Source organism: Balearica regulorum, chromosome 1 (genome assembly GCF_011004875.1).
Source record: "Balearica regulorum gibbericeps isolate bBalReg1 chromosome 1, bBalReg1.pri, whole genome shotgun sequence".
NCBI classification, from domain to species: Eukaryota; Metazoa; Chordata; class Aves; order Gruiformes; family Gruidae; genus Balearica; species Balearica regulorum.
In genome coordinates this window covers 149,768,468-149,792,552 of record NC_046184.1, presented here as the reverse complement: position 1 = coordinate 149,792,552, position 24,085 = coordinate 149,768,468, and the positions used below count along the sequence as shown (strand labels likewise).

Here is a 24,085-nt window from a genome sequence, read left to right as displayed (position 1 = left end):
GGAGATGTATGCTATTTCATTTTTAACAATTCAGGACTATTTAATCTTGCCACTCCACCGCTGAAAAGTGTGTTGATTTTTTTAAATACATATACATACATATGTACATACATAAACAATGAATATCTTCAGCAAAGCTGTTTGTTCAGTGCAAAACTATGTGGTTTATTTCACAGGGTTAGCTGTACAGCACAAACAGCGTACATGCGACCATGCAGGGATTGCTAACTAGAAGGGTTAAAATCATTAGTTAACACAGTCTTCAGGTCTCAGAAGACGGCAGAAAATTCTGATGATCCTAAAGTGTTTCCTGACCTTCTCAAGCAGCTCCTTGCTTCCTGCTGGAGCCTGCTTACATCCTAATGTCATTCTAACTACATCATTTCAGCCGAGAGCCCGCGGCTGCACTTTCAGGCAAGAAGAGGGAGAGCAGCTTATTGTACCAGGGGAGACAATCGCAGGAAAAGAGCATCCAAGCAAGCTCTAATCGGAAGGTGGCCAGGCTCTGATCCCTGCCAAGACTGGAAATTTTCATTAGTTCAGAGATAATTTTCAACCAAAAGACAAGGATGTATCAGAATGAAGGGGCATTAAATTAGGGTGATACAAACAAACACAACTTAAGGGTTTTTCTGTTAGGAAAGGGGGGAAATTACTGGTTATAACTTCATGGAAAACAAGCAACTGTATTTCAATAGATTCACTCTACATAAAGCCCTACACTCAGATAGAACTTTCCAGATTCAAAGCTTCAGTTTTGATGTGCTTTGTAATGGAGATATGCAGCACCACTTCTTGGAATTACAGCAGAAGTAGTAATAAAATAAAAAAAAAAATAAACAGCAGATGATGAAGTAGCTGGCCAGGAGAAAACTAGTTGAAAAGCAGAGCACAGAGATATGGGGATGTAGTGTGATAAGAGAATGCCATAAGCCGAAGTATCTAGAGAAAAAATTGTTTACAAACAGGTGAAAAACAAATTTCTCAAAAAAAATTCTTAAGTCTGATAAAGGTGTCTAAACATTTAGCAAAAGATTATCATCCAAGCACTTTCTTTCATTTGGAGTTTCATAAGTTGCATCTTCTTTCACAAACCTTCCAATGCTGTGTCTGAAGTTTTAAATGTTCCTTTCCATCCTCCCCATTCAACACAAACCATAACAACATAAGTGGAAATAAAAATCAGAAACTTCACTTTTTTTTCTTCTTATCAATAAAGTCAGTCGGAGCTCTTTAGTTTAAGCTTAACATTTAATGTAACCAAACAGCACGGTAATGATCAGCCTTTTGCAATAGCAGCAATGTGTTTGCTGCTGGTTTGACCAAGGTAACTATGCAGAGACCCACCTGCAGCCAAGCTCAGTGAAGGACATGCACGACGTTATCTAACATTCATTTTTTCTGTGAGGTTACAAGACTCATAACTGTATCTATGACAGAAGAGGAAACAACTTGTTCCATGAGCAGAATGAAGGAAATCTGTTCCTGTTTTTCTCCTTACAACTCATGCCGCACTCCTCCTCCTCTGCCTCATCTATCTCCTGCAGGATCCACAATAAGCCCCCTTACCATATGACTGCCTTTGCATTCCCAGGTCCTTCTCGTACCTCCAACTTCCCACCACAATCTCCAAACTGCCCTCGAAGCATACTCCATGTCCCCTGGTGTTGCCCTCCATACCTTCGTTGGGCTGGCCAGCCGAGCACGGTGCCTGGTGCCCCGCTGCCTTTCAGCCCTGCCTGGACTGGGCAAAGAGCTGGGATTGCTCTGGCCTCTCCTCCAGTGAGGGACACCAGCAATGACCCTCCCAGGCACTGAGTTGGAGAAAACTAGTTAGTTTATCTCTGCCAGTCTGTCAAGTTTGCTTAAAATTGGCTATCATGGGTGGACAGATGGACAGACGATGACAGCTGACTGTGACAGTATGACTAGTGTAAGCTTCATTTCCTTAGGAAACAAGTCTAAAAATACAATTTAGTAGGATGGCTGGTCATAGCTGAGCAAGAATAAAGTCAGGATGATTCTAAACTTCATATGTATCGATGACAAAAATCACAACTCCATTAAAAAAAAGTACAATCTACATGAGTCATTTCTGGAAGAGTAAACATTGCTACTACTTGCTAACAGAAATGTTTGCTTATTACTATTTGTGAGGGTATCCCTATTCTTATGTCTAAATGGAATGAGAATGTAAAGAATTTCATGGAAAACAAAACATTCAAGCACTTGGGGAGTCATATTGGGAAGACTCAAATATACTTGTGATTGCAGTCATAATTTTTGGCATTTTTATTGTCATTGTTTTAGTGAAAACTTATCTACTAGTGAAATACAACTGTATTTTCCCATTCTGACTCATTGATTACAGTTCATCTGAAGTCATAATCCTTTGTAATACAACTAGTTGTCGTAAGGAGAAACCTAAAGCAATGGATTAGCTTTCAAGCGAGGGGAAAAGAGTGGGAGTAAAAGCAATGCAAAGCAGCAGAAAGCCAATTTTATGTTATGGGGTCTCATAGGAAATAACACTGTTCACAATTTAAAGCTGACCCACACTAAACTAGTTCATTTTCATTCTTACAAACAAGTTGCCAAGTGATGTGAGTATGATTAATTTTTTAGGTAGACATATTGCTGAGATAAAAAAAACCAAACTGGTTAGCATCATTTCCAGAGAAGGGATCCACTGCAAATCCTCCTTCTCTCCACAGTGAAAGAAAGCCTCTGGCCCCGAGGTTACTCTTAAGGAGACTCAGAAACATGCCTCCCACGTTACTCCGTGCCCTCTTCCTTTCCTCGCTCAGTCGCGGCTCTAAAGAATAGCTTGTTTTGCGAGCAGCAGGCCGAAGGAAGACCAGTTTCCTACGGATTTGCTTCCTGTCTCTTAAGTCCCCGTTGTGCAAACCCCAGCTTTGCACCCTTTCGTTACCAGCTTGTCCCCATGACGGCCTTCCCACTGTAACTCGTAGCTCCTCCAGCTCGCACCTCCAATGCCCTCTCCCTGCAGCACTTCCAGCCTTCCCACCTCGCACTCCTTAAGCTCCCCCAGAAAACGGCTTGAGCTCCCCCAAACCTTAAAGTGGTGGAATTTCCTCCTGGTCACCCCCCTTTGGCCCAAAGCTGCGATAGTGCCATTTCCCCTACCCTTACCTATGTCTTCTGCAATGCTGGCCACGCTCCTGGCCCAAAGCTTGGCCGCCTCAGACAGCACAGATGCCCCGACTGCCCAGTTCTCTCCTGCTAAACCGAAGAAGGATTTCTCTCTCCTTCTGCCTTCAGTGAAGGTACTGAAACAAGGCTGCGTAGCTACTAAGTTTATGAAAATTGGTGCTTAGAATAAACAAGTTCAATTATCTTTAAAACTTTAAGCCTATACATACTTCATCAAATACATACATAACACTTGTATAGAAAGGGAATTTTTTGCCCCTAGTAAAAATTCATATTCCATTTGCTAATTATGGTTTATATTACATACTACCTTTACCAGAAAAAGTCCATTTACAAAACAGATATCTTTTCCTAATTTTAGGAAGTCTTATTTGATGAGTCTTTCCATGCTCCTGGAAGCTGGTGTCCTTGCCTGAAACTGATGAGCGATCACATTTTGTATTTTAACTACTTTTGCTCATCCCTAGAGGTGAAAGAACAGATTCACTGATGTGGCTGTATAATGCATCTCTTCAGGCTTATCCATACTCACTTTAATTTTAAGTTCTATTTCAGAATAACATGCACTAAACACTGAAGATATTTGCAGTCAAATTGTCTAGCATGCCCCTCCCAAAATTGCCCCCTAAATTTATTACATCTTATATGTAGCTTAACTTTAAATAGACTAAATTTAGTTGCATTTCTTTTCCAAAGGAATTTTTAGTTTGATATCTCAGATTACTGACTTTTCCATTCTCCCATCTTCTGTATATAAAAAAGGTCAGTCAATACCCAAAGCCAATTCCTGAAAAATAGTTGGCAAGTGAAAGTAGTGTCATCTGAATTCTCCCAATCTACCTTTTCTGAAACCTTCTCTGATTTTAATGCATAAATCATGAGCAAAAATATTTTCTGTAGCTTATCTGCGCATCAAATTAAAAAAAGGACCAAAGAAAAGGCCTTTCAGAAAAAAGCTGCAATACAAGAAAACTACATTGCTTTGAGAAATCATAAAGGCAACACCAAGCAATTTCCAGAACAGAATTCCTCAATCCAGAACTCAATGAAAGAGACCATGCCACTAAATATGCCATTTGCAACTGCTTAAAAAGCCTCTGAGAACTTGTTATTAAAATATTGAGAGCAATTAAGGAAAGATTCCCCCCACACACCCCAAAGCAAGTGACCTTTAAACTACAAAAAACAACAACAAAAATGCAACTTTTTTTACAACTAAGTTCTTGGAAGCTACTTCTTCTTTAAGATTTCTACTAAATGGCATCCTTCAAATATCCAGTAGCACTTTTGGGGTGGCTAGTTTTAAGTCTAAATATACAGCTGGAAATATAATAACAAGTGCTGCTGAGTAATGCTGTTACCTTCTCTCTCCCCGTGGCAATCAGAAAATCGACTTTTGATACCTTTGCTTATATTGCTATATTTACATATCTTTACAGATTCTTTTTCATAACACGTCAGAACTGATTTTTGTATCATGTATTCAACCTTTCATGCTTGAAATTGGTTCTCCATCAGTTATTATTATTATTACTATTATTATTACAAAGCAGTAAATCGGCAAAAAATTAACTCAAGTACGATAAGGGTCATCAAATAGATATCTTGAATTACAAGTACATCAGATACTGCCAGCTACTTACTTTCATAATCTATTTACACATACAACAAGATCTTTCTCAATTAAAAAGCTAAATTATGCTGTATATCACCTAGTCAAAACACAGGAACTGATACTAGAGCTTAAAAGCTGACATACAGTCAGAAAAAAAGGTGGGTAGAAAATGGTACATTTCCTTTTTTATCTCTCTAAACTAAATTTTGTATATGCTTTTATTTTTTTTACATCCTCCAGAAACAGAAGCATGATGCTTTGCCCACCTCGAAGGCAGGCAGGGCTGGTGAGGATCCCTGTCTTCCCACCTCCTTGCTCCCCGCCAGCCCCTGCGTTGCCCAAACCAGCCCTGTTTTTCTCCAAAGGGACTTGCTCTGCATCAGATTAGCACCCAAAACTCAACCTGTGACTCACAGTTCTGTCAAAAGCTGACTAACGGGCATGATTTTAGCGAGATGATGCAACGCTGAGCTGATTTGGATGGGCCAGCAGGAACACCGTGGTGCCCCTCGACCCCCCGCTGCAGCACTGGGGGGATCTTTCATTGGCCTTACAAATTACCCAGCAACTGAAATATTTTTTTCATTACTGGCCATTTTTCTTTGATTTAAAAAAACAAAACAAAACAAAAACCACCATAAAAACCCAACCCAAGCAGTTACTTGTAAAATTTGTACCCTCCTTCTACAGTAAAATGCTTTAAACAGTACTACTTGCTTTACAGTTAAAAAATATGATCATAGAAACCACCACAAAGACATAAGTACAGTACATTTTTTATGAAAATATTTTCATTTTAATCAGATTTTTAAAATAATGGTTTTCATCTTTAAAAATAAACCCATTATAATTCAAATGGAAAGAAGGCACTCGAGAGCTGAAAAATTTAACATTACTATAATCTATTAAGCCAACTTCCATTAAACAGCTGAAATATTCAAGCAAAACAAGTCTGAGGCTGATCAATTAAGGAAGTCAAACAAATGAGCTAGGAGAACTCCCAGTATAAATACCTAAAGAAGGAGCTTGTTCAAATACTGAATAATAGTCATCTTTGACAGAGTAGAAAAAACATTTTAAAATTATTTCTGTTTAGTGACTTACATAATAAGAAATCAATTTCAGCTGAGATGGAAATATGTTTTAGTTCTCCCACATATAAAAATCAAATTTTACAGACTAGCTCTCCTAGTTCTAAAAATCTTCAAAGTAATCAGAAATTCTCATTCAATTTACTAATCAAGTGTTTTGTGTTAGATGTAGCAGAAACAAGCAAGTTTATCAAAACCCATTTTTATTTAGAGGTAATATTTATTCAACATTTTAGCCAATTTTTATTTAAGATACTTAAAATCATTATTTTTCTTGTGCATTTTAACAGAATTGCAATTCCATCCAGCTTCACACATATACAGTTTAAAAAAAAAAAATCTTGTTCTGTTTACCAAATAAGTTATTAATTTTCTAACACTAAGGCTCTAAATTATACTGCATATTAATGTATGCAAAGTGTACAGTGTCTTTTTTAAAAAACAAAAAAATTTATTAAGAAAGAAGTAATTAACTTTTCAGGAAAATTCTTAAGAAACAACATAAAATGATGTAAATTATTAATTCACCCAATACAGAGATAAACACATAACTTCTTTACAGCTGGAATGTCCAGATCAGATATTCATTTAGCTTTCTTATTTATTAGTATTATTATTACAACTTTAACTTCTCTTTGCTGCTTTATTAAAATGGAATTCAGCAGACTGAACTTTCTTTTGTTACATAGAAAGAAAAACCAAACATTTCCACACATTTTCAGTCTGCAGCCTCCCACCCTTTCTTCTCCCCCTCCACCTACACATCCAGTTCACAAGCGAATCTTCAAAGGCCAAGATCCATATGGGACAGTCAGTATTTTAGAAGCAGCATCTCCATCAATAGCACTCTTTAAAGGACACTGCTATAAATTCCAGAAATCTTCAACTGCATTTGTGATACAGACATGAAGCCTTACAGCTCTATTAATGACTTTTTGTATCTTCTTTAAGAAGCTCAATATCAAGAAAAGCTATACTAGAACAAATCAGAAAATGGAAACTCTTCTTTAAATGTCAAAGTGAAATTCTGACATTTCAACAACCTGGCTGCTTTATCACTATGTTTTTCAAATACAGGAAAAAGTAGTGTCAAAGTTTCCCATACATCAAACACTATTTGGTATGGAAGCTTCCATAAAGAAATTAACTCAACCATATTAAAAACAACTACTACGTTAATTCTTGTAATTTAGATTGTGTTAAGCATGCCTATCTGTTATCAGGAAAGGTACATTCAAATTCCAGTACCAGATAATGAGTTTCCTGTACCCAGAGCATCTTAGACCAAGAGGTAAAAATGAAAGATGTACTACAGGGATGTATGTGGACAGTCTTCCAAAGGCATCAAACACAGGATCTGAAGGCTTCCATCAACCACCTTGTGTATGTTCTTACCCCGATGGGAAAGTGAAGTAGATGAAGTCTTACTAGGCAAATTTGTAATGACCTAGAGATTTGAAATCCCCCATGGAGTAGGAAAACGGCTGTCTCAGACTGAAATAGAAGGCATACAAAATGAATGGGGTTTCTCCAGACCTATGGTTCCAATTTGTCTACAAATTTAAATTGAAGCCAGCTTGTTTTAAACAAATAGAGATAATTTAAAGATATTTCCACCTACTTTATAATCTCATTAATGATGCTCTCTTGATTTTGTAGGATGCCCTGATAACAAAAAATAGCCAGGACTGCCTTAAACCTAAGGCAGCCCTATCATTCTAAGAATAGATTTATAAGGTATGGGGAGGAGGCACAGCAGCCCTGTAGGACTTCCCAGTGCTTTCTCTTCCCTGGATGTAGAAAAGGAAAGCTACACCCTTCTGCCTCTCCTTCACAAACACTAACAGAATATTGACAGAGATCCCTAATATGCACGAGGTGCTCCAAACTGTCTACCCCAATACACACGCCTGTCCCTCAGTAAGAATACAACAGCTTATGTTCCCCCTCCTCCTCCACCATTTGATGGAAATGATTTATATTTAGCTGTCTTGCATTCATCTGAGGTAGGAGAGGTGTGTGGGACAGCTTTAGATACAAATCCAACTTGCTAACATGAACCCACTCAATTGTTTATTTAAAATCAATAATACAGCAAGTACAAACTCGACTACCCTGAACATAAGATGATGACCCTCCAATTTAAAGACTTTTCCAGATAACTGAGACGGAATCATTCTATTTTGGATATGAGCGATTATAGTACTAACTTGGTCTTTTCACTTCTTGTTTTCTCAAATTCGCTCTCAATTCTGCACATGAAAATGAAAGGCTTAATAGGTGTTACAAATACAGACTGAAGTTCAGATCATCAAGCCCAAACCTGAACAGATAAATTAAAACCCAGTAATTATACAGCCCCTCAACACAAAGAAATGCATGAGAAGACAGCGATGCAAACACTGACTAACAAAGGACAATCTCTCGGCGTCAAAAAGCTCAAGATAGATAGTCCCCCCTGAACGTAACACGGTCAGCTACTCTTTAAGGTTATAATGTTTTATTCCAGCTGGTCCATGCTGACACCAAGCATAATGTAAAGCCTTAGTAGTTCTACCATACGGTCAGAATGACAATGCTATACTACACTAATATTTTCAAACCTTAAACAACGTGGTACAAGAAAATCCAAGGTGTTAATTACTTTTTTCTTTGCCAACCTCAGAACTCCTTAGAAGCCTGTCATAGATACTGCAATTGTATTCAAAGCTCCTTTTAGGAAAGGAAAGCAAAGTAAATACCACCTTTTCTTTATTAATGTCCTCTCTGAATTGCAATGCTCCTAGCTTCATTAATCAAGGGCTCTCAGGTTATATGCAACTACATACGTAAAATCAGACCTCCCCAACACTAAGGGGGAAGTAAAAAGGGAAAACGGCTGGCTTAAAACAGCCTGTCTCCTCTGAGATTTGGCCCTCACAACCAAAGCACAAAACCCCACAACTCACAAACCAACCAATTTATTCTGTAGATTAAAACTCAATCATGAATTAGAAAGTAATATCTTAATAAATTTAGTTCCTCATCTGGAGAACAACTTCTTGAATGAACAATTAAAAAAATCTTACAGGTTTGTAAACTGGTAGAGCCCACGTACAAGAATAACAGCATTTTCACTACATCAAAATACATTTTCCCTTTCTTTTTTTTCTTTCACTTTCCATTTTCCTTCATTTACAAGGTCCCAATGACTGCTAAACAGGAGTGATGCCAATGATTGTGTATAGTTTAGACAGTCTACAGCAAAAGCCCTAAATCAATTTTCTGGTGCAAAATACAGCTACAAATAGTCACTGAGTACAAACAGCACCCTTGAATGTCCACCATGAATGACAAACTGACTGCCCATTCACATTAAGAGCGGTGTCTGTCCAAATCTGTTTGCTGAGACCATAAAAACTAGTTATCAGTAAACAATCATGTTTATCTTTGAAGTGACTCAGAGAAAGCCATCTCTGCCACTGGAATTCTCCTCCTTAGAAACAACAGAGGTGGGCATTTTCTCTCACTGAGCAGCTTTATGCTGGGTGTCTGCATACATTACATGCATCTCGATTCCTGCTTTATGGACACACTCCACAAAACATGTTTGAGACTCAGAAAAAGGAAGGAAACCTTCTCCTGTACATTCTGAGACAAAGCCCATTTTTTCTGGCGTGAATGCAAATTTAGAAATTCTGTTTGTGCGGTATGAAAACATGTCACAGAATGGCCACCTATTGTTCAGGTCTTCAAAAAACCTGAGGAGCAGAAAACAATGGAACCTGAGTGGGCCCACACAGAGATAAAGAAACTAATACTCTGAGAGACCCTGGAAGATTAAATGTTAGACAGCCAAAGGTCTCAAAAAGAGAGATGCAGTAATACTGAAAGAATTAGTTAGGGATGCATATTGGAGAAAATACCCAGATCTGAATGAGAAGAAATCCCCCGAAGATGCTAAGATGGTAGGAGGAACAGCCAGCCACTGTCACTTCAATATACAAAAATCACTTGACCTTTGAGTCGCTGGAACTGTTTGGAAAATAGCATCCCCGAGAGTACATACACAGGCTATTGATTTTTGCCAGCCATCTTAGGTCTTTAGAAGGGAGACCCAGCTATACACACCAACCAAGGTATAACACAAGACCTCAAAATCAGCTTACTGTCAATTGTTTCTTCTCTGCTACCACCTTCACGTGCCAGGACATCAAGCTAAAGGAGAGCACAGTATGCAGAGCACACACAGACCACATTTTCTGAAGAACTGTGGTCACTACATCCCCCCATAAGCAGAGGCTTACTGGAAGGGTCCAAGACAGGCAGCAGGGAGCAATGTGGCAACCCACGCTGCAGCCCCAGTTCTGCTGCCTCGGCAAACTTGGGTCTTCCCAGGAATCCGAGAGAAAGGACAGAAGGGACCACAATGCAAGAAGTCCAGCACAAGACACCGCTTAAAAAAAACCCAAACGTACTCTCAGAAGAGGAGACATAATTAGCAGATCGCTTAAAGGATTTTATTCTATGGAAAAAATGAAACATCAAAAGAGTTGAGGGTTCAGACACAAACTTTTAATGCTAAGAGAGCACAGAGCTCTGACTCCATGGCTGAAACAGGGTGTAGGAAGAGCTATCGGCAACGGGGTGGCTCTCTTTAATAGGGAACGATGAAACTACCTTGGGAGCTAATTTTTGGGCTAGCTCTAAGGCCAAACACAAATACATGCTGAAACATAACCGGCTCAGAGAGGGGCAAAACCAAAGGTCCTCAAAGGTGACACCTGAGGGAAGTAATACCACCAAAGACACCAGTAGACACAGCCACATTGACTTAAGGCGATCCTTTTATATTTTCAAAACATAATTATGACTAAAATAAAGGCTCGTTCTGCAATACGTCTATGTCAAGTTGTACCTCCAAGCACACACACGCTCTGCATGGGGAGGGGGGAGAAAAGTACCTATTACACAAAACTTCTAATATATTACAAAGAACAAATTTATTCACTCAATGTGGACTAAAACCAGCGAGGTTTCTTTATGCCTTCAGCCTTGCAACATTTTACTGCAACCATTATATCAGAAAAATCTGCTGAAAGGTAGGACACACCATGGTTTCCATTATATGCTTCTTTCAAACTCCTGAAGCAGTGAATCCTTTAAATAATCCACCTCAATAAATAATTCACATAAGACAAATTTTCAGCAGAATATAATACATACAATTGTAAAGTGAAAAAAGAGCAAACTTGTGCTCCCATCACCAGCTAGCACCGGAGCACAGGGGCGCTGGAACAAGCTGCAGGTTCTGCTTTCACCGCTGCTTTTGGCTTTTCACCTCAGATCAGATAAAGGGCCTGCTGCATACATCCGGCAGAGAAAGTCTTCTATTAAGCAGTAAAAGAAGCATTACTCTCTACCTTGAGATCTCCAGAATATTTACCCTTTTTCTTTGCTTTCAAGTCTTTTTGCTGCTGGTAACAAACAAGCATGAAGTTTGTGGTTTATTTTCTTTTGGGTTTTTTTTTTTTTGCATTAGTCTGATCTGCAATTTCAGATTTTTTTTTTCCTTCTTAAGCCCATGTTCCTTTAGAAATTATAACATGGTATTTTTTAGAAAGTCTGATTTTAGTTCCACAAAGCAGGGACTTCAATTCCTTTAATGCTGCTTTCACTGGACACAGTTGATATGTATAAAGTTATTTAAATTTTTACAGGCGTACAATAGGCCTGTAACCATAAATTTGTGAGTTTGTTTTGCATTCTGGGTAGCCATTTTAACATGCATAATAGTAGCACTAATTCAAAATGAATATATTCTTCTGCCATTACCTATGTATCAAATTGATGGAGAAATAGCAGACCCTACCTTGTCAGCAATATCTTCTTGTATCATTTTCCATATGCAGAGCTACTGCTCTTGAATATGTCTCTAGATCTTCAAAGATCATCAATGAACTGAAAATAGCCACTTAAGCCAAGTCTAGGTTTTGATGATGATCATGAGGCAAACATGTTTCCAGAAAGTAGCAAAGCATTTGAATTCCTTATTATACAAATCATCTGCTCTCACTCCAGTGGTATCAGCACTGCCAGCTCCTAACTCCACATGTTCTAGGCGTGAACGGAAGAAATCTCTTTCCCGTGTTTTTAAATCACTGTGAGCATCTCCTATTTCTCCTTTCTCAGCATCTAATGACAGTAACCCACGCAGACTAATCTATTATTACTGCAAAGATGGAAGAAACTCAGTGGTTCCAGCTTTTTTCCTTCCCCCAAACCACCAAAGGCACCACACCTAAACAGAGTTCTCTTCAGCTTCCCTCACTACCACAAACACACATTCCTCAATTTCATCACTGGTGAAGAGTCAGCACTGTTACCACCCTGCCCCACAAACACACACACTTACTTTGAGCAATGCAACTAAAAAACTGGAAGAAGCACAGAAGAGAAAGTGCTTTTGCTGAACCAATTCAACCATGGAACGAGTTATTTTAACACACAGATTCTAGGAAATTGAGCAAGAATTTCTGCTGTATATAAAAACTTAACTACTTCCTCTCTGTAAAGATGAGCTTAAATTCCTGTATATTGACTGCTTACAAGTGCCGATATAGACGACTTACCATCATCCAGTCCTCCAAGAGACATGACAGACATGCCACTACTGTCGTGTCCACATTTGCTGACAAGCTAGAAAGCTTCAAAGCAACATGAAGTGACACAGGAAAAATACTTTTATTTGTGTTAAATTCCTACAAGGGGATTTTACTGCTAATTTCAACTAGAGATGTTTGGCTAAACGAAAGAATTCATATCGTTCTTCTTAGAAATCTTTATAAATGATAAATAATTTGACAAGTAGCTACATACTGCAGAAAGTTCTGAAGATTGGTTATTTAATTTTTTTAATATCAAATTTATTAAATGCCTGCTCTTGAGTGGAAAGACTAGCATTTCTTATGGGTCTGTGACAAGGAAGCCCATCGACATTGGGAACTCGAAGTTCTAGAGATTAAAATGACTTCTGTTTGTCTTATAAGGTAGCTCTGTTTTAATTAACATGAGCTCTATGAGGCTTAAGAGGCTGCACTACATAGCAATGTACTTATACAATGATACCGTATTTACTCTTATTTCCACCTTTCTTTCATTCTGTAGCAAATTTTACACCCACATGGTGTCCAGAAAATACTAAAATTGAAAACAATTAATTAAGAACTAATAGAAGTATTTTCAAACTAGTACTTGGTCATATTACTGATTTAATGTGTTTTCTGTGATCTTGCAGCTAATACAGCTAAGGCAGTTTGCTGATAAACAAACACAAATTCATCAAGCAAAGAGTATGAAAGACTCAATTTATAGCTACGACTGTGCCAGAAACACTGTATATGCTCCTCATGATCACGCTTTTAAAAACTAGTGCTGAAGAACTGGAAAAAGTTCAGTTAAAACCCACAACAATTAGAGTCACATAAGTAAATTTTCACCAGTGAAAGACTTAAGTAGCAATCGAATTTCAGTACTCAAGAAAAGATTCAGAAGCAATTTCACGAATGTCATACTACCACTTTATACAAAAAAGAGCTTTTCTTTAAGCTTCAGATAGCTCCTAAATCTACCAGACATGCCATGTCAGAACTATCGAAATTGGGTCACTAAGATATTTTAAAAAAGAAAAAAATCCTCAAAACCAAAACAAAAAAAAAAGTAAAGACCACTAACCCACACACCAGAAGTTAAAGGTTGATTACTTATTTGGAGAACGAGATTTCATGACCATGTTACATAGAACTATGATGGTGACAGTTTAAATTTGAGTTGAAATATTTGTATCTAAAAAGGAAGTACACTAAACTTCTTAACCAACAGTGTTTTCCAATGTCAAAGAAAACACCACATTAAAAAATGACCTAGTCTATATTTCTGCTTGTTACTAAGCAGTGACTGCCTAAAGAAAAAAGAGCTATCTTCCCTGGCAGTTAGCAGAAAGGCGTGATGAAGGCGATATTAAGTAGCTCTCAAATGGGAAAATGTGAGGTTATAAATGCGCAAAACCCCTTTTGAAATAAATAAATGAAAATAACCAGAGAAGACGGGGAGGGGTGTAAAACAGTTGATTTCTGGAAGCAACAGTGTATATAGCACTCAGGAACTGCTGCACAGATCTACAGACTGACCCAGGTTGACATCATGGAGGCTGACGAACACAGGCACACTCCTGGACACTCACAACGCTTCTGAAATAATGCACTAGGAACAGTGATGCAAGTAAGGACTGGTTTCTGTACTTTATATCTCACTTGGCAATTCTTACTTTCCACGTGAAAATCTGGCATACTGAGTGAATTAAAACTAAAAAGTTACTGAAATGTTTTGCTGACTTACAGAAGCTTAATAAAGAAGTCATTTGAAAAGCCTCGCATGCAACAAACATCTTTGTGAAATGCAATTGAGATTACTGTTATTTGCCATCATTGCCAATGCTCATCTCTAGTATTTCTGTTGTTCCTATGCATTTTGCAAACATATCTCCTGTATTCTTGGTGCCCAATTTCTCAGGTTTAATAAACGTTCTTTCTTTTGCTAAGCATCTGTTCAAAAACCCACACCAAGAACCAAATGAAAATGTCTTGAAGGTTTCTTATGTGGTTGTTCACTAAAGGGAGCAAGACTGGATACCTTTAAGAAATCCCTATTATGCAGTGCTGGTTGTGAAGCAAAAGCAGTAATATTCAGAAAATTGTGGATTCCCATGAAAATGGCACCCTGCTGCCGGATCACACACATCAGTCACCCGTGGCATGCTGCTGCCTGGGGAGTTGTGCTCTTGCCAGGAAAATGACTTGCAAAGGGACAGAAAAAACGCAGAAACTTTTTTTTTTTTTTTTGCTTACACAAACAACTGACTACTTAATTATTTTTGCTTCCTTCAGATAAGGTTTCTGTTCAACATGACAGAGATGAGCCAGTAAGCGTAGAGAAGGGGAAACCCATGGAGCCGCGCTCAGAGGCAGCTCTGGAGGTGGTGCTGGCAAACACTCGCTCCACCCAAACTGGTATGGGATTTCCTTCCTAAACCCAGTGCATGGGAAGAATTATATTACAGAAAATTACAGTTTGGTAGATGCACACTGGAGGTCTCTTGCTTAGTAAGACTTAAACGAAATGTATAAAAAAATATCCTCCCCACAAAAGAAATTCTGTACAAGGAAACGATTTTAAACTTCATTATAATGAATGAAGATGAAATTTTAATCACAGGCCTGGAAGCTGGCTTTTGCCTTAAGAATAGTAATAATTACCAGATTTCATTCCATATGAGCAAACAGAAGACAGTAATTTGAAATAGCTAAATTGCCATTAACTTTTTATTCACAGTATCACTCAGTTAAGACAAAAAAACGCGAATGAGAAGATGAATCATTTAAAATACTCAACAGGTGGCCTATACTCTAAATTTCCATAATTAAAACCGGGCCATATCCATTAGAGTTCACTCAAGAAAGAGATTTAAGAACATAGAAGTAATGTATATCAAACAGAAAAATGATAAAAACAGACAGTCATCAATAGGAAAACTGCAAGTTTCAAAATCTCTCCAAGTTACTTAAGGAAACTCAGAAGTTTTGGAAAAATTCCCTGATGATAGAACTAAAAGAAGATAAAGTATAACGGGGTAAGCCCTTAGAAGGAAAAAGAAAGTTAACGGTGCAGAAAAGGCTATTATTTTTCAAAAGACGTAGGATGATACAAAAGCATCTTTTCAGAAATTACTGGAGATCATTTGAGATTTGAGTTGAGCTGTTTTTCAGTCCACAGGTAACTGATTTAATGAAGATATGCTAAACAAGTTTAACCAGCCTTTTAACATGCATCTGACACACTCAAAAGCGCCGGCTCCGAACACGTTCTATTTGCTGATGTTCTTTTTCAAAAATGCTGAAATACAATGAAAATTCCAGAAGCCTGAAGACATTGCTGAAAACGGGCTGATGTTTAACCATCAAGCTGCGTGTTCTAGGTACCTACATGCCCATTAACTTTCCATCAACCCCAAGCCAAACAATGGTAAAGCTGATGGGATTCTATTAATAAAGTATTCAAGGGCTGAGATTCAATTAATGACAGTCAACAGAGTTCCAGGAAAATTAGTTTTCAGCATCAGACAGGCATGACTTCATTCCCTGATGAGATTAAAAGTTTCCCTGATAAAGGCAACTTCGTAAAGGTAGTAAACTCCAGTGGTGTGTTTGGCTGTTTATGTACGAGACACTGATGTACTAACTGGTGCCATAAACTTTCATTAGAACACAGACCACATGGATTAAGAACTATTTAGATGATGCATCTTCAACAGCCAACTATAGGGACTATTAATTAAATAGTAATAGCTCTTATGGGGTCTGCCACAATTTGAACTATGGCTGGCATTTTTCATATCTATTGACTATCTGGAAGTAAGTATAAATCAACCACTGGTAATTACTGTGGATAAGCTTAAGAGTGGTAGACAGCTAGGGGCAATCACATAGACACCACACTGCATCATTTGTGCGATAACAATGCTTTCAGATGAAATATGCTTGAACACAAGGAAATGTAACTGATTAAGGAAGAGGCAGGGCAAAGAAGTGCATCTCCAGGGAAGCAACTGTTTGCTGGAGCGCTGTTAAGTATCAAAGGTAGATCCAGGTATGTCAGTAGGTCCCTCTCTCTAAAGCCTGCTGGCCCTGTCACTGGAAGCAGCTAAGAGCCTGCTATTTCTCTCCTGAGAGTCACAAGACTTATGATTGGCATTTGACTGATTAAGGGACTTTTTTTTTTTTTTTTAACTTCAATATCTGATATTTTGGTAATAGCTTCAAGCTCAAAGTGGGAAACAGATTTGGTTTAAGGGCTAACACTCATGACCACCATTCCCATCTGTGCTGGGTTAGTGGGTATTTTAACGTGAATTTTCTTGTGATCTTAGCAGAGACATGTTTGATGAGACATAGATGTACTTGTATAAAGAGAACTTAACTTATTTCACTGGGCGCAGCAAAACTTTCAAAAGCTGTTTCACTAGATCAATCATCAGCCTTGCAATTTACAAGCCTTTGTTTAAAAAAAAAAAACAACAAAACAACACCACCACCCCCCCCAACCCAGAAGCGCGTTCTTAATGGCTGCTCAGAACAAAGGATCGTCTAAGAAAGGATACACGCTCTTCTTGTTCTGAACAGGAAATTACTGTACAGCAAGACAAGCAAGGCTTAAAGACTATAGTTTAGTTGAGGATTCCAACTCAGGAAACGTAAAGAGAAAATTGCTCAGTGAAGCTGTGGATGCCCCCTCCCTGGAAGTGTTCAAGGCCAGGTCGGATGAGGCTTTGGGCAACCTGGTCTAGTGGAGGGTGTCCCTGCCCGCAGCAGGGGGGTTGGAACTAGATGACCATTAAAGGTCCCTTCCAACGCAAACCATTCTGTGATTCTATGATTATAAAATTTTACAGATATGTGGTGCACCACACAAACATGTTTCATTATGGTAAGTAGTTCACAGCCCTTAAACTATAAAAAATACCACCAATTTTTTTGAGGGGGGTGTTAAGAATATCCTGAGCCAATTTGTGGGTTAGGTATGGCTTAGGCAGCTTCTTACCGTCACAGGATGTACAAGCACAGAAGAGCATGAGAGGTGCTTTGCACTCTGTATGCTTAGTGGGTACATGTGGTCACTGCAAAAGCAAAACCTAGGCTCTGCCACATGGTATGTTCTGTCTCAGCTTAACAAACAACGCACAGATAAAACTATTAGAAAAGGGGAATCAGTAGATTGTAGTAACGGTTCTCTAGAACTTAAAAACCCGTGTACCTGCCTGCAAAGGGTTGAGGTTTGGAAGGCACGACACTAGCGAAGGCTCAGCTATGAAACCACCAAGCTTTGTTCTCACACTGTTTCATCGGTCACCACCATAGTGAAGCAAAGCACCCTGCAGCATGCAGCTTTGTTAAGATCAAAGAGGTAAACATGCATATATGCTAGGACATGTCTCTATTCCTTCACTGAAATGCATTTCTGTTAGATATAAATAAAAATGTGTTTATTTACATCAAGTAAATACTATCCACATTTTACACAAACACTTGATTTATTATCACAACAGAAACACAATCCTTTCATAAAGCAGCTTTTAGACAAAATATGTATATTTTAAACATGATAAATCAATATAAAAGGACCTTAAGTAACAACTGGGATTTTAACTAGTTAATTGATGTTGGAGCTTATTCTTTATACAAACCTCTGAAAAGCCATAATCATATTTGCTGGCACTGTAATGAGCATATCCCAAGAGAATCTGTAGAAAGGCCTATGGTTTTAAATATTACTGTGGTATACCTTGTGATAGCTTAGTCTGTCTGCCACCCATCCTGCAGTCCTCAATTTCCATTAACTTTATGGCAGCTCAGCAATGGATGACATGGTAATGAAGAAGTGACTAAGAAACCCAACCTGTTAGACACAACACTAGCACGGGACAACTGCAATAAACCTACTCGAGATATTGCCATGTTATTTTTAAGTGAATCTTTTTGCTTTCTAACAAGTCCAATCCCAAATTCTAGTTTTTCTGTTGAAGAGTCAGTATTTTCTACAGCAAACTGGAACAGAATAAGTTTTCCCTATGTAAGACTTTGCAAAATACAGGCAAAAACCGAAACACAAGCAAAATATAACCTCAAAACACCTCCAGGCACATATGTTTCTGTTTTATTCATTACATCCTAAAATACTACTAGTAGGGTTTTTTTGGCCTCTATATGTAAAATGATAACTTATTGCTATGTTTAACCTTTTCTAGCCATATGCAAACCCTTTTCAGTAATTTAATCAGTCTTTAAAAACCATTGCTAAAATAAAGAAAAAAAATTAATTTTACCTGTCTTCCAAATACATTTCTTCAAAATACATTCAAATTTTTTCAAAGGTATATTATTTTATATGTATGATACACTGTTGTGAAGAATTTATATGCAAGCATAAAACAGAGCACATATTAAGGACTTTGACGCAGAAACAACATCTCAGACCATGGAAACTTAACCCCTGACATTGCACATAGCCACATCATATAATCCCATTCATAAAGTGATTTAGCTTTGCTATGATAGCTATGCTGAACAATCCAGTTTACATCCTTCTATTTCTGAGTGAGAGGACTTGGCCTGAGAGGAAAGGATTCAGCACTTCATATCTCGATAAAAACACATTTTTCAGCCACTGAAAACACACAACCTCTGACAAACTGGAACAAAAATAACATCTTATTCTCCTGGACGTGATTCAAAAAAATCTGTTACAGATTTTTCCACATGACTCTCCCCCCCTTCCCCCAATCATCCACTATGTCACCTCAAACAAAGGGTTAAGAAAATCCAAACAGGCACGCTAAAAAACATTTATAAGCACATTACATTCCCAATCTGAAACCCATCAAGTCTACTAAACTTCTTCCAAAATACAAAAGGACTCACCCAATGTGTCTTTTAGATTTTTAACCAGAGAACCTTTCTTCAAGCTGTTTTTTCGCTCCACGTAATTTGATGGCACATATCCCGTTTTGTTGGCTGCGTTTCTTACCCTCCACCATGTCTTGGAATCATCTAATAGCCAAAGACGCTCATTTTTCTTGATGTCAAGTTCTTGGTCCTGCTGTGCAGTGTAATCCCACTTTGCAATAACAATAACTTCTTCTGTCATCTTTCATGGAGTCCTTCTGCAACAAAATATTAAAAACATGCTCATCAGTAAATTACGCCATGTAATTCTTACTCATTTTTTTCTTCAAGCTCTTCTGAAATAAGCAAGAAAAGGGTAGAGAAAAATGAGAAAGCCATACAGAGTAAAACCTCATAGACTGGAACTCCTCTTTTAAAAATAAGTGAAATCATATTGACCTTTCTTGACAATGCTTTGACAGTAAATTCTAGTCATAATGTATTACATTCGCTTCATCTTAATGTATATAAAATATTATTCAGATATACATCAACAAAGGCTAATTTATAAAAACCATTTAGTGTTTGCATATAGCATTATAAAACTATCCCACACCTGGCATTCAAAGTTCTGATTGGAGAAAAAAAATATAGCAGCAGAGGGAAAAAAAAAAAAGTATATTTTCTTTCTGTGCTAGTTCCTCAACCTCATTCTAACATATTATTTATAAGTTTCCTGCATTTAAACAAAGTTATCTATCTTTTTTTAGTAGAAAGTTAAAAATACTTCAAGTAGTAATGTAACTCAGCAAGGAAATCTGCCATTAAAAAGAGAGTACTGTCTTTAGCAAGCCTTTGCTCACAACATTTTGTGAAAGTAGCACAAGGTTGAATTTTTGGAGAAACCTTTGCTCTGGAGAAGATCTCAGCTCACCACAGTCCCGCACCAGGCATGAGTCAGCTGGGTGGCGAGAGTACCCACTGTGCTTCCCTGGATTGCATTTCATGGCTTCCCTACCTGAAACTTATCCAGAGTTCTGTTAAGACTGAAAGAGTTGTCTTTTTTTTTTTTTTTAATTACCTGTAACTAGAACAATCTTTTCTAAAGCTATTTGTCAGCTGCATAAAGACAGCTGCATGCCTCCACGTTTTCCTATGCATCCCAGTAATTACCGGGAACAATGTGAGGGAGCACAATAGTGTGCAAGGAAAAGTCCCATGCCAGTACCAGTGACATTCAAACATATTATAATGGCAACCAAAACATGTTGATTTTGCCCTCTAAATTGTTTCTAGAAAATTCTGACAAGTGACTTAAAATTTTCTAATCACTGCTGGGGGTTTTAGCGGGGGAGGGAAGTGGAGGAGGACAGGAAATAGTGGGAGGTGAGAATATATTTGAAAATCAAAGTAGTAGATTTTTTTTTTTTTTTAAAGTAAAAGCTGTAGATTTCCTTTAAATTACAGATCAGTAGAAACAGGTCCCAGAGTACTTAAAACTATTAACGTCCAAGGATCTTTTTAACACGGTTTGACTTTGTTGCCTAGTTCTTAGCAGTCCACAACCCTAACAGTTTACATGACAGAAAGGTAATTTAAAACACCCCTAAATATCATTCAGAAATTCTGTTCAGCATGTAAATTTTATCACCTATATTCAGAAATGGTTCCTTCTGCACTTCTGTAAACACATGTACACACACTTTAGCTACAGTACAAGCTGTGAAAACTACGTTAGACACCCCATCAGTCTACTCTTTCAAGAAAAAGTGTTTTCCTTATTTAATCTATAATCATAACACACAATAGTGGACTCTATTATACTTTAATAGCCTCCTCTCATCATCATTTTTGTTTCCAGGAGAGAATCATATAGGTTGTGCTATAGTTGCTAAACTATTTGACAGCAAAGCTATGGAAAGCACCAGCAACGTCACCCCCCTCAGGAACACCAGGTATGACACTGGCATGACAGCCAAGGTAGGACAACATTTTTCAAAATCTGAAGCTGAAATCATCAGGCTTAAGTTCTAATTTTCCAGCTAGAAAACACAGAGGAACGTACAACAATTAAAACACAATTCATATGTGAGTTTGCATAGCTGAGAGCCTGAAGATGAATTCAGAAAGAAGTTACCAAGTTTTGAACAACTGAGAAGAAACACAACCCTTACAGTTCAAACAGGCTGTGACTTATGCAGGCAGAATTGATGATTTTACAAGAAATAAGTCACTATGCCCTTCAACAATTTTTTTTCCCCTAAAATAATAATCCCATCTGGCACTGACAGTGACACAGGAGAGCCTGAGCTTTGGACCACAGTCTCCAATAAACCGACCTGGTTTCTGACTCATAAAACGGACAGATATCTGACAGGTCGATAAGCTGATGTAGCCACAGGCGGACTGCAATCAAGCATGTTCTGGAGGCCAGCATTGTCAATATAATCTCTCTCCAATTTAGATCGGTTTATTTTATCTCAGCAATAGTAAAATGGTCGATTCTTACTATTCCTGGGGACATGGAGAACATGAAGAAATAGGACACCATCAATGCGGTTGGCTGATGTTGCCACCACACAGGCTCCGCTTCTAAAAAAGGTTATTTTCACAACACAGGCAAGTTAGAATTATCTATATTACAGTAAATTAACAATTAACAACAAAAAAAAAAGTATTAGGCATAATATATGACTAGTGACTGACAGAAAATTAAACTCTTCCTATCCCTCTGAAGCTTAAAAAAAAAAATAATTTGAATCGGCCCCTGTTGTAAGAGTCGCCAAGTGTTTCCCCAAAGTGTTGGGCAAGCACAGAAGCACAGGAAGAGACAACATGTCTGGGCTGCCATCAACTCCAAAATTCACTCAGGACAGAGAGCCCCAAGCTACCTCATTTCCACACTTCCAGTTATTGCCCATGTGTAAAACTGCCGCTCTGCCTGAGAAACAAGCAGACACCCTTGCGTGATGCAGTTTTGGCAGAAGCGTAGAGAAGCCAAGTTTCTCAAGTGGCATGCGCACACAGAACCAACATCAGTAAAGTACTTCAGGTTCTGCTGAATGTTTTATGGCACAAGCGTGCCTACTCAAGTGGGGATAGGATTTATAAAGAGTCAAAATGCATCATATAATTGCAGCTCAATATTTGTCCATTTAAAAGCTGTACACATGTGTGTGAAGGGGTTTGGTTGTGATAGTTTTTTAGGAGGGGGGTTTGTTTGTTTGGTGGGTTGGGGGGGGTGGTTTTGTTTGGGGTGGGTTGGTTTTTTTGTTTGGTGGGGGTTTCATTTGTTTTTTGCTTTTTGTTTTTTAAATGCGAGGAACTAAAAATTCTTAAATTACTTTCTTCTGGTTACATCATTAGACTGGCTCCATCAAGGACAATAAGGTTCTTCCTGTGACATTTCCAGAGCTAAGATTTCCTTGTATGTGAATAAGGACACATTTGTTCCCCAGAAGTGGGGAATGTAGAATTAATAGTTTTGAAATGCTTCTGCAACACAGCTGTGTGCCAAACAAAAGATTAGAAGCAAACACCATAACTAAATTTGGGGAAAAACATAAGGAAAAAACCAATAATATAAGCTTCCAAAGTATCTGAGTGTCCCATAAAAACTTGACATGCACTTTAAAAAGTATATGTATGGCATTGTTTTTTAGCTTGCCATATCAAGCACTCACTTGATTTACTTTTAGGGCAATCTAACTTCCAAATGCAGTTTTTAAAACAAAACCCAAGATGCTATGCTTAACAAGCAAACAAACTAAACTCCAAAACCCAGACCATCACAAGGTAATTCTTATATTAGCTAAGTGACCGATCCGCACTTCCAACCCCTTTGAAGCCAGTATTTCCTTCATTGCTAGCAGTGGTAGTAAACTAATTTATTTTACCAACAATGTATTTGCTGAAATGTTACAATTAGTTAGCTTAGATCCAGCTCAGGTACTTTCACCCACTTTGTTTCTTCCGTCCAATGCACGTTTTGTTAGGAGAGGAGTCTTGTCTTCAGTGGCAGCTGCCCTACTGCAGAAACACACGTGAAACTGTTCCAATACAAAAAACCATGCTTGAGAGGGGGAAAAACTGAAAAATCTGCTCAGCTAGGAAGGTAGTGAACAAAAACCCAGCCAAGGTAAAATCAGTTATAAGAAGATTGTACTGAAAGCCTGCTCAGACAGGCAAGGAACATTAGCTAACCCTAAGGCAGAATATCTAGTACTGTAGCTCCTGTATAGACTTTATCAGGAGAAAGTCCAGAAAGGAAAAGGTTATGTTCAATAAGCTATTAATAATTAAAGAATTTAGCAATGTAAAAACAAACAAACAAAACCCCAAAATACCCCACAAAACAAAACAAAAAACCACCCAAAGACAACCACCCACCTGTGCCATTTTGAACCAATACTTAAAACTGAACCATGCAAGCAATATTTGAGACTATGGAAACTTAAATGTAGAGGAACTTAACGAGAGTTTGCTCCCAGAAACTTGTCGATCTGCCAGTGATTTTTCATGTGAAAGATTTGCTCAGCTGATGTTATTTTAAATATCAAACTAGATACAACTGTTACATAGATCTCATTTTCTTTTACCAGGCCTAGATTCCCCACCACCACCACCCATGCAGGGCTAATGTGTTTCTCCCGCAGTGATAAATAAGGAAGGACCCATTCCAGCACGCTACCTGAACTGGGATCTTCTCCTATAGACTGACCCAAGTTCAC

General features: G+C 38.1%; 1 protein-coding gene across 2 annotated transcripts in view; it reads right to left on the bottom strand.

Moving 5' to 3' along the window:
• Nucleotides 1-24,085, bottom strand: part of NCK2 (NCK adaptor protein 2) — an 84,129-nt gene that overhangs the window by 11,816 nt on the left and 48,228 nt on the right. For both annotated transcript variants that reach the window (XM_075739015.1, XM_075739016.1), the window contains one exon: nucleotides 19,392-19,633. In XM_075739015.1, the coding sequence (XP_075595130.1) occupies nucleotides 19,392-19,617 (226 nt within the window). In that variant the 5' untranslated portion in view covers nucleotides 19,618-19,633. The remainder of the gene's footprint in view (nucleotides 1-19,391; nucleotides 19,634-24,085) is intronic.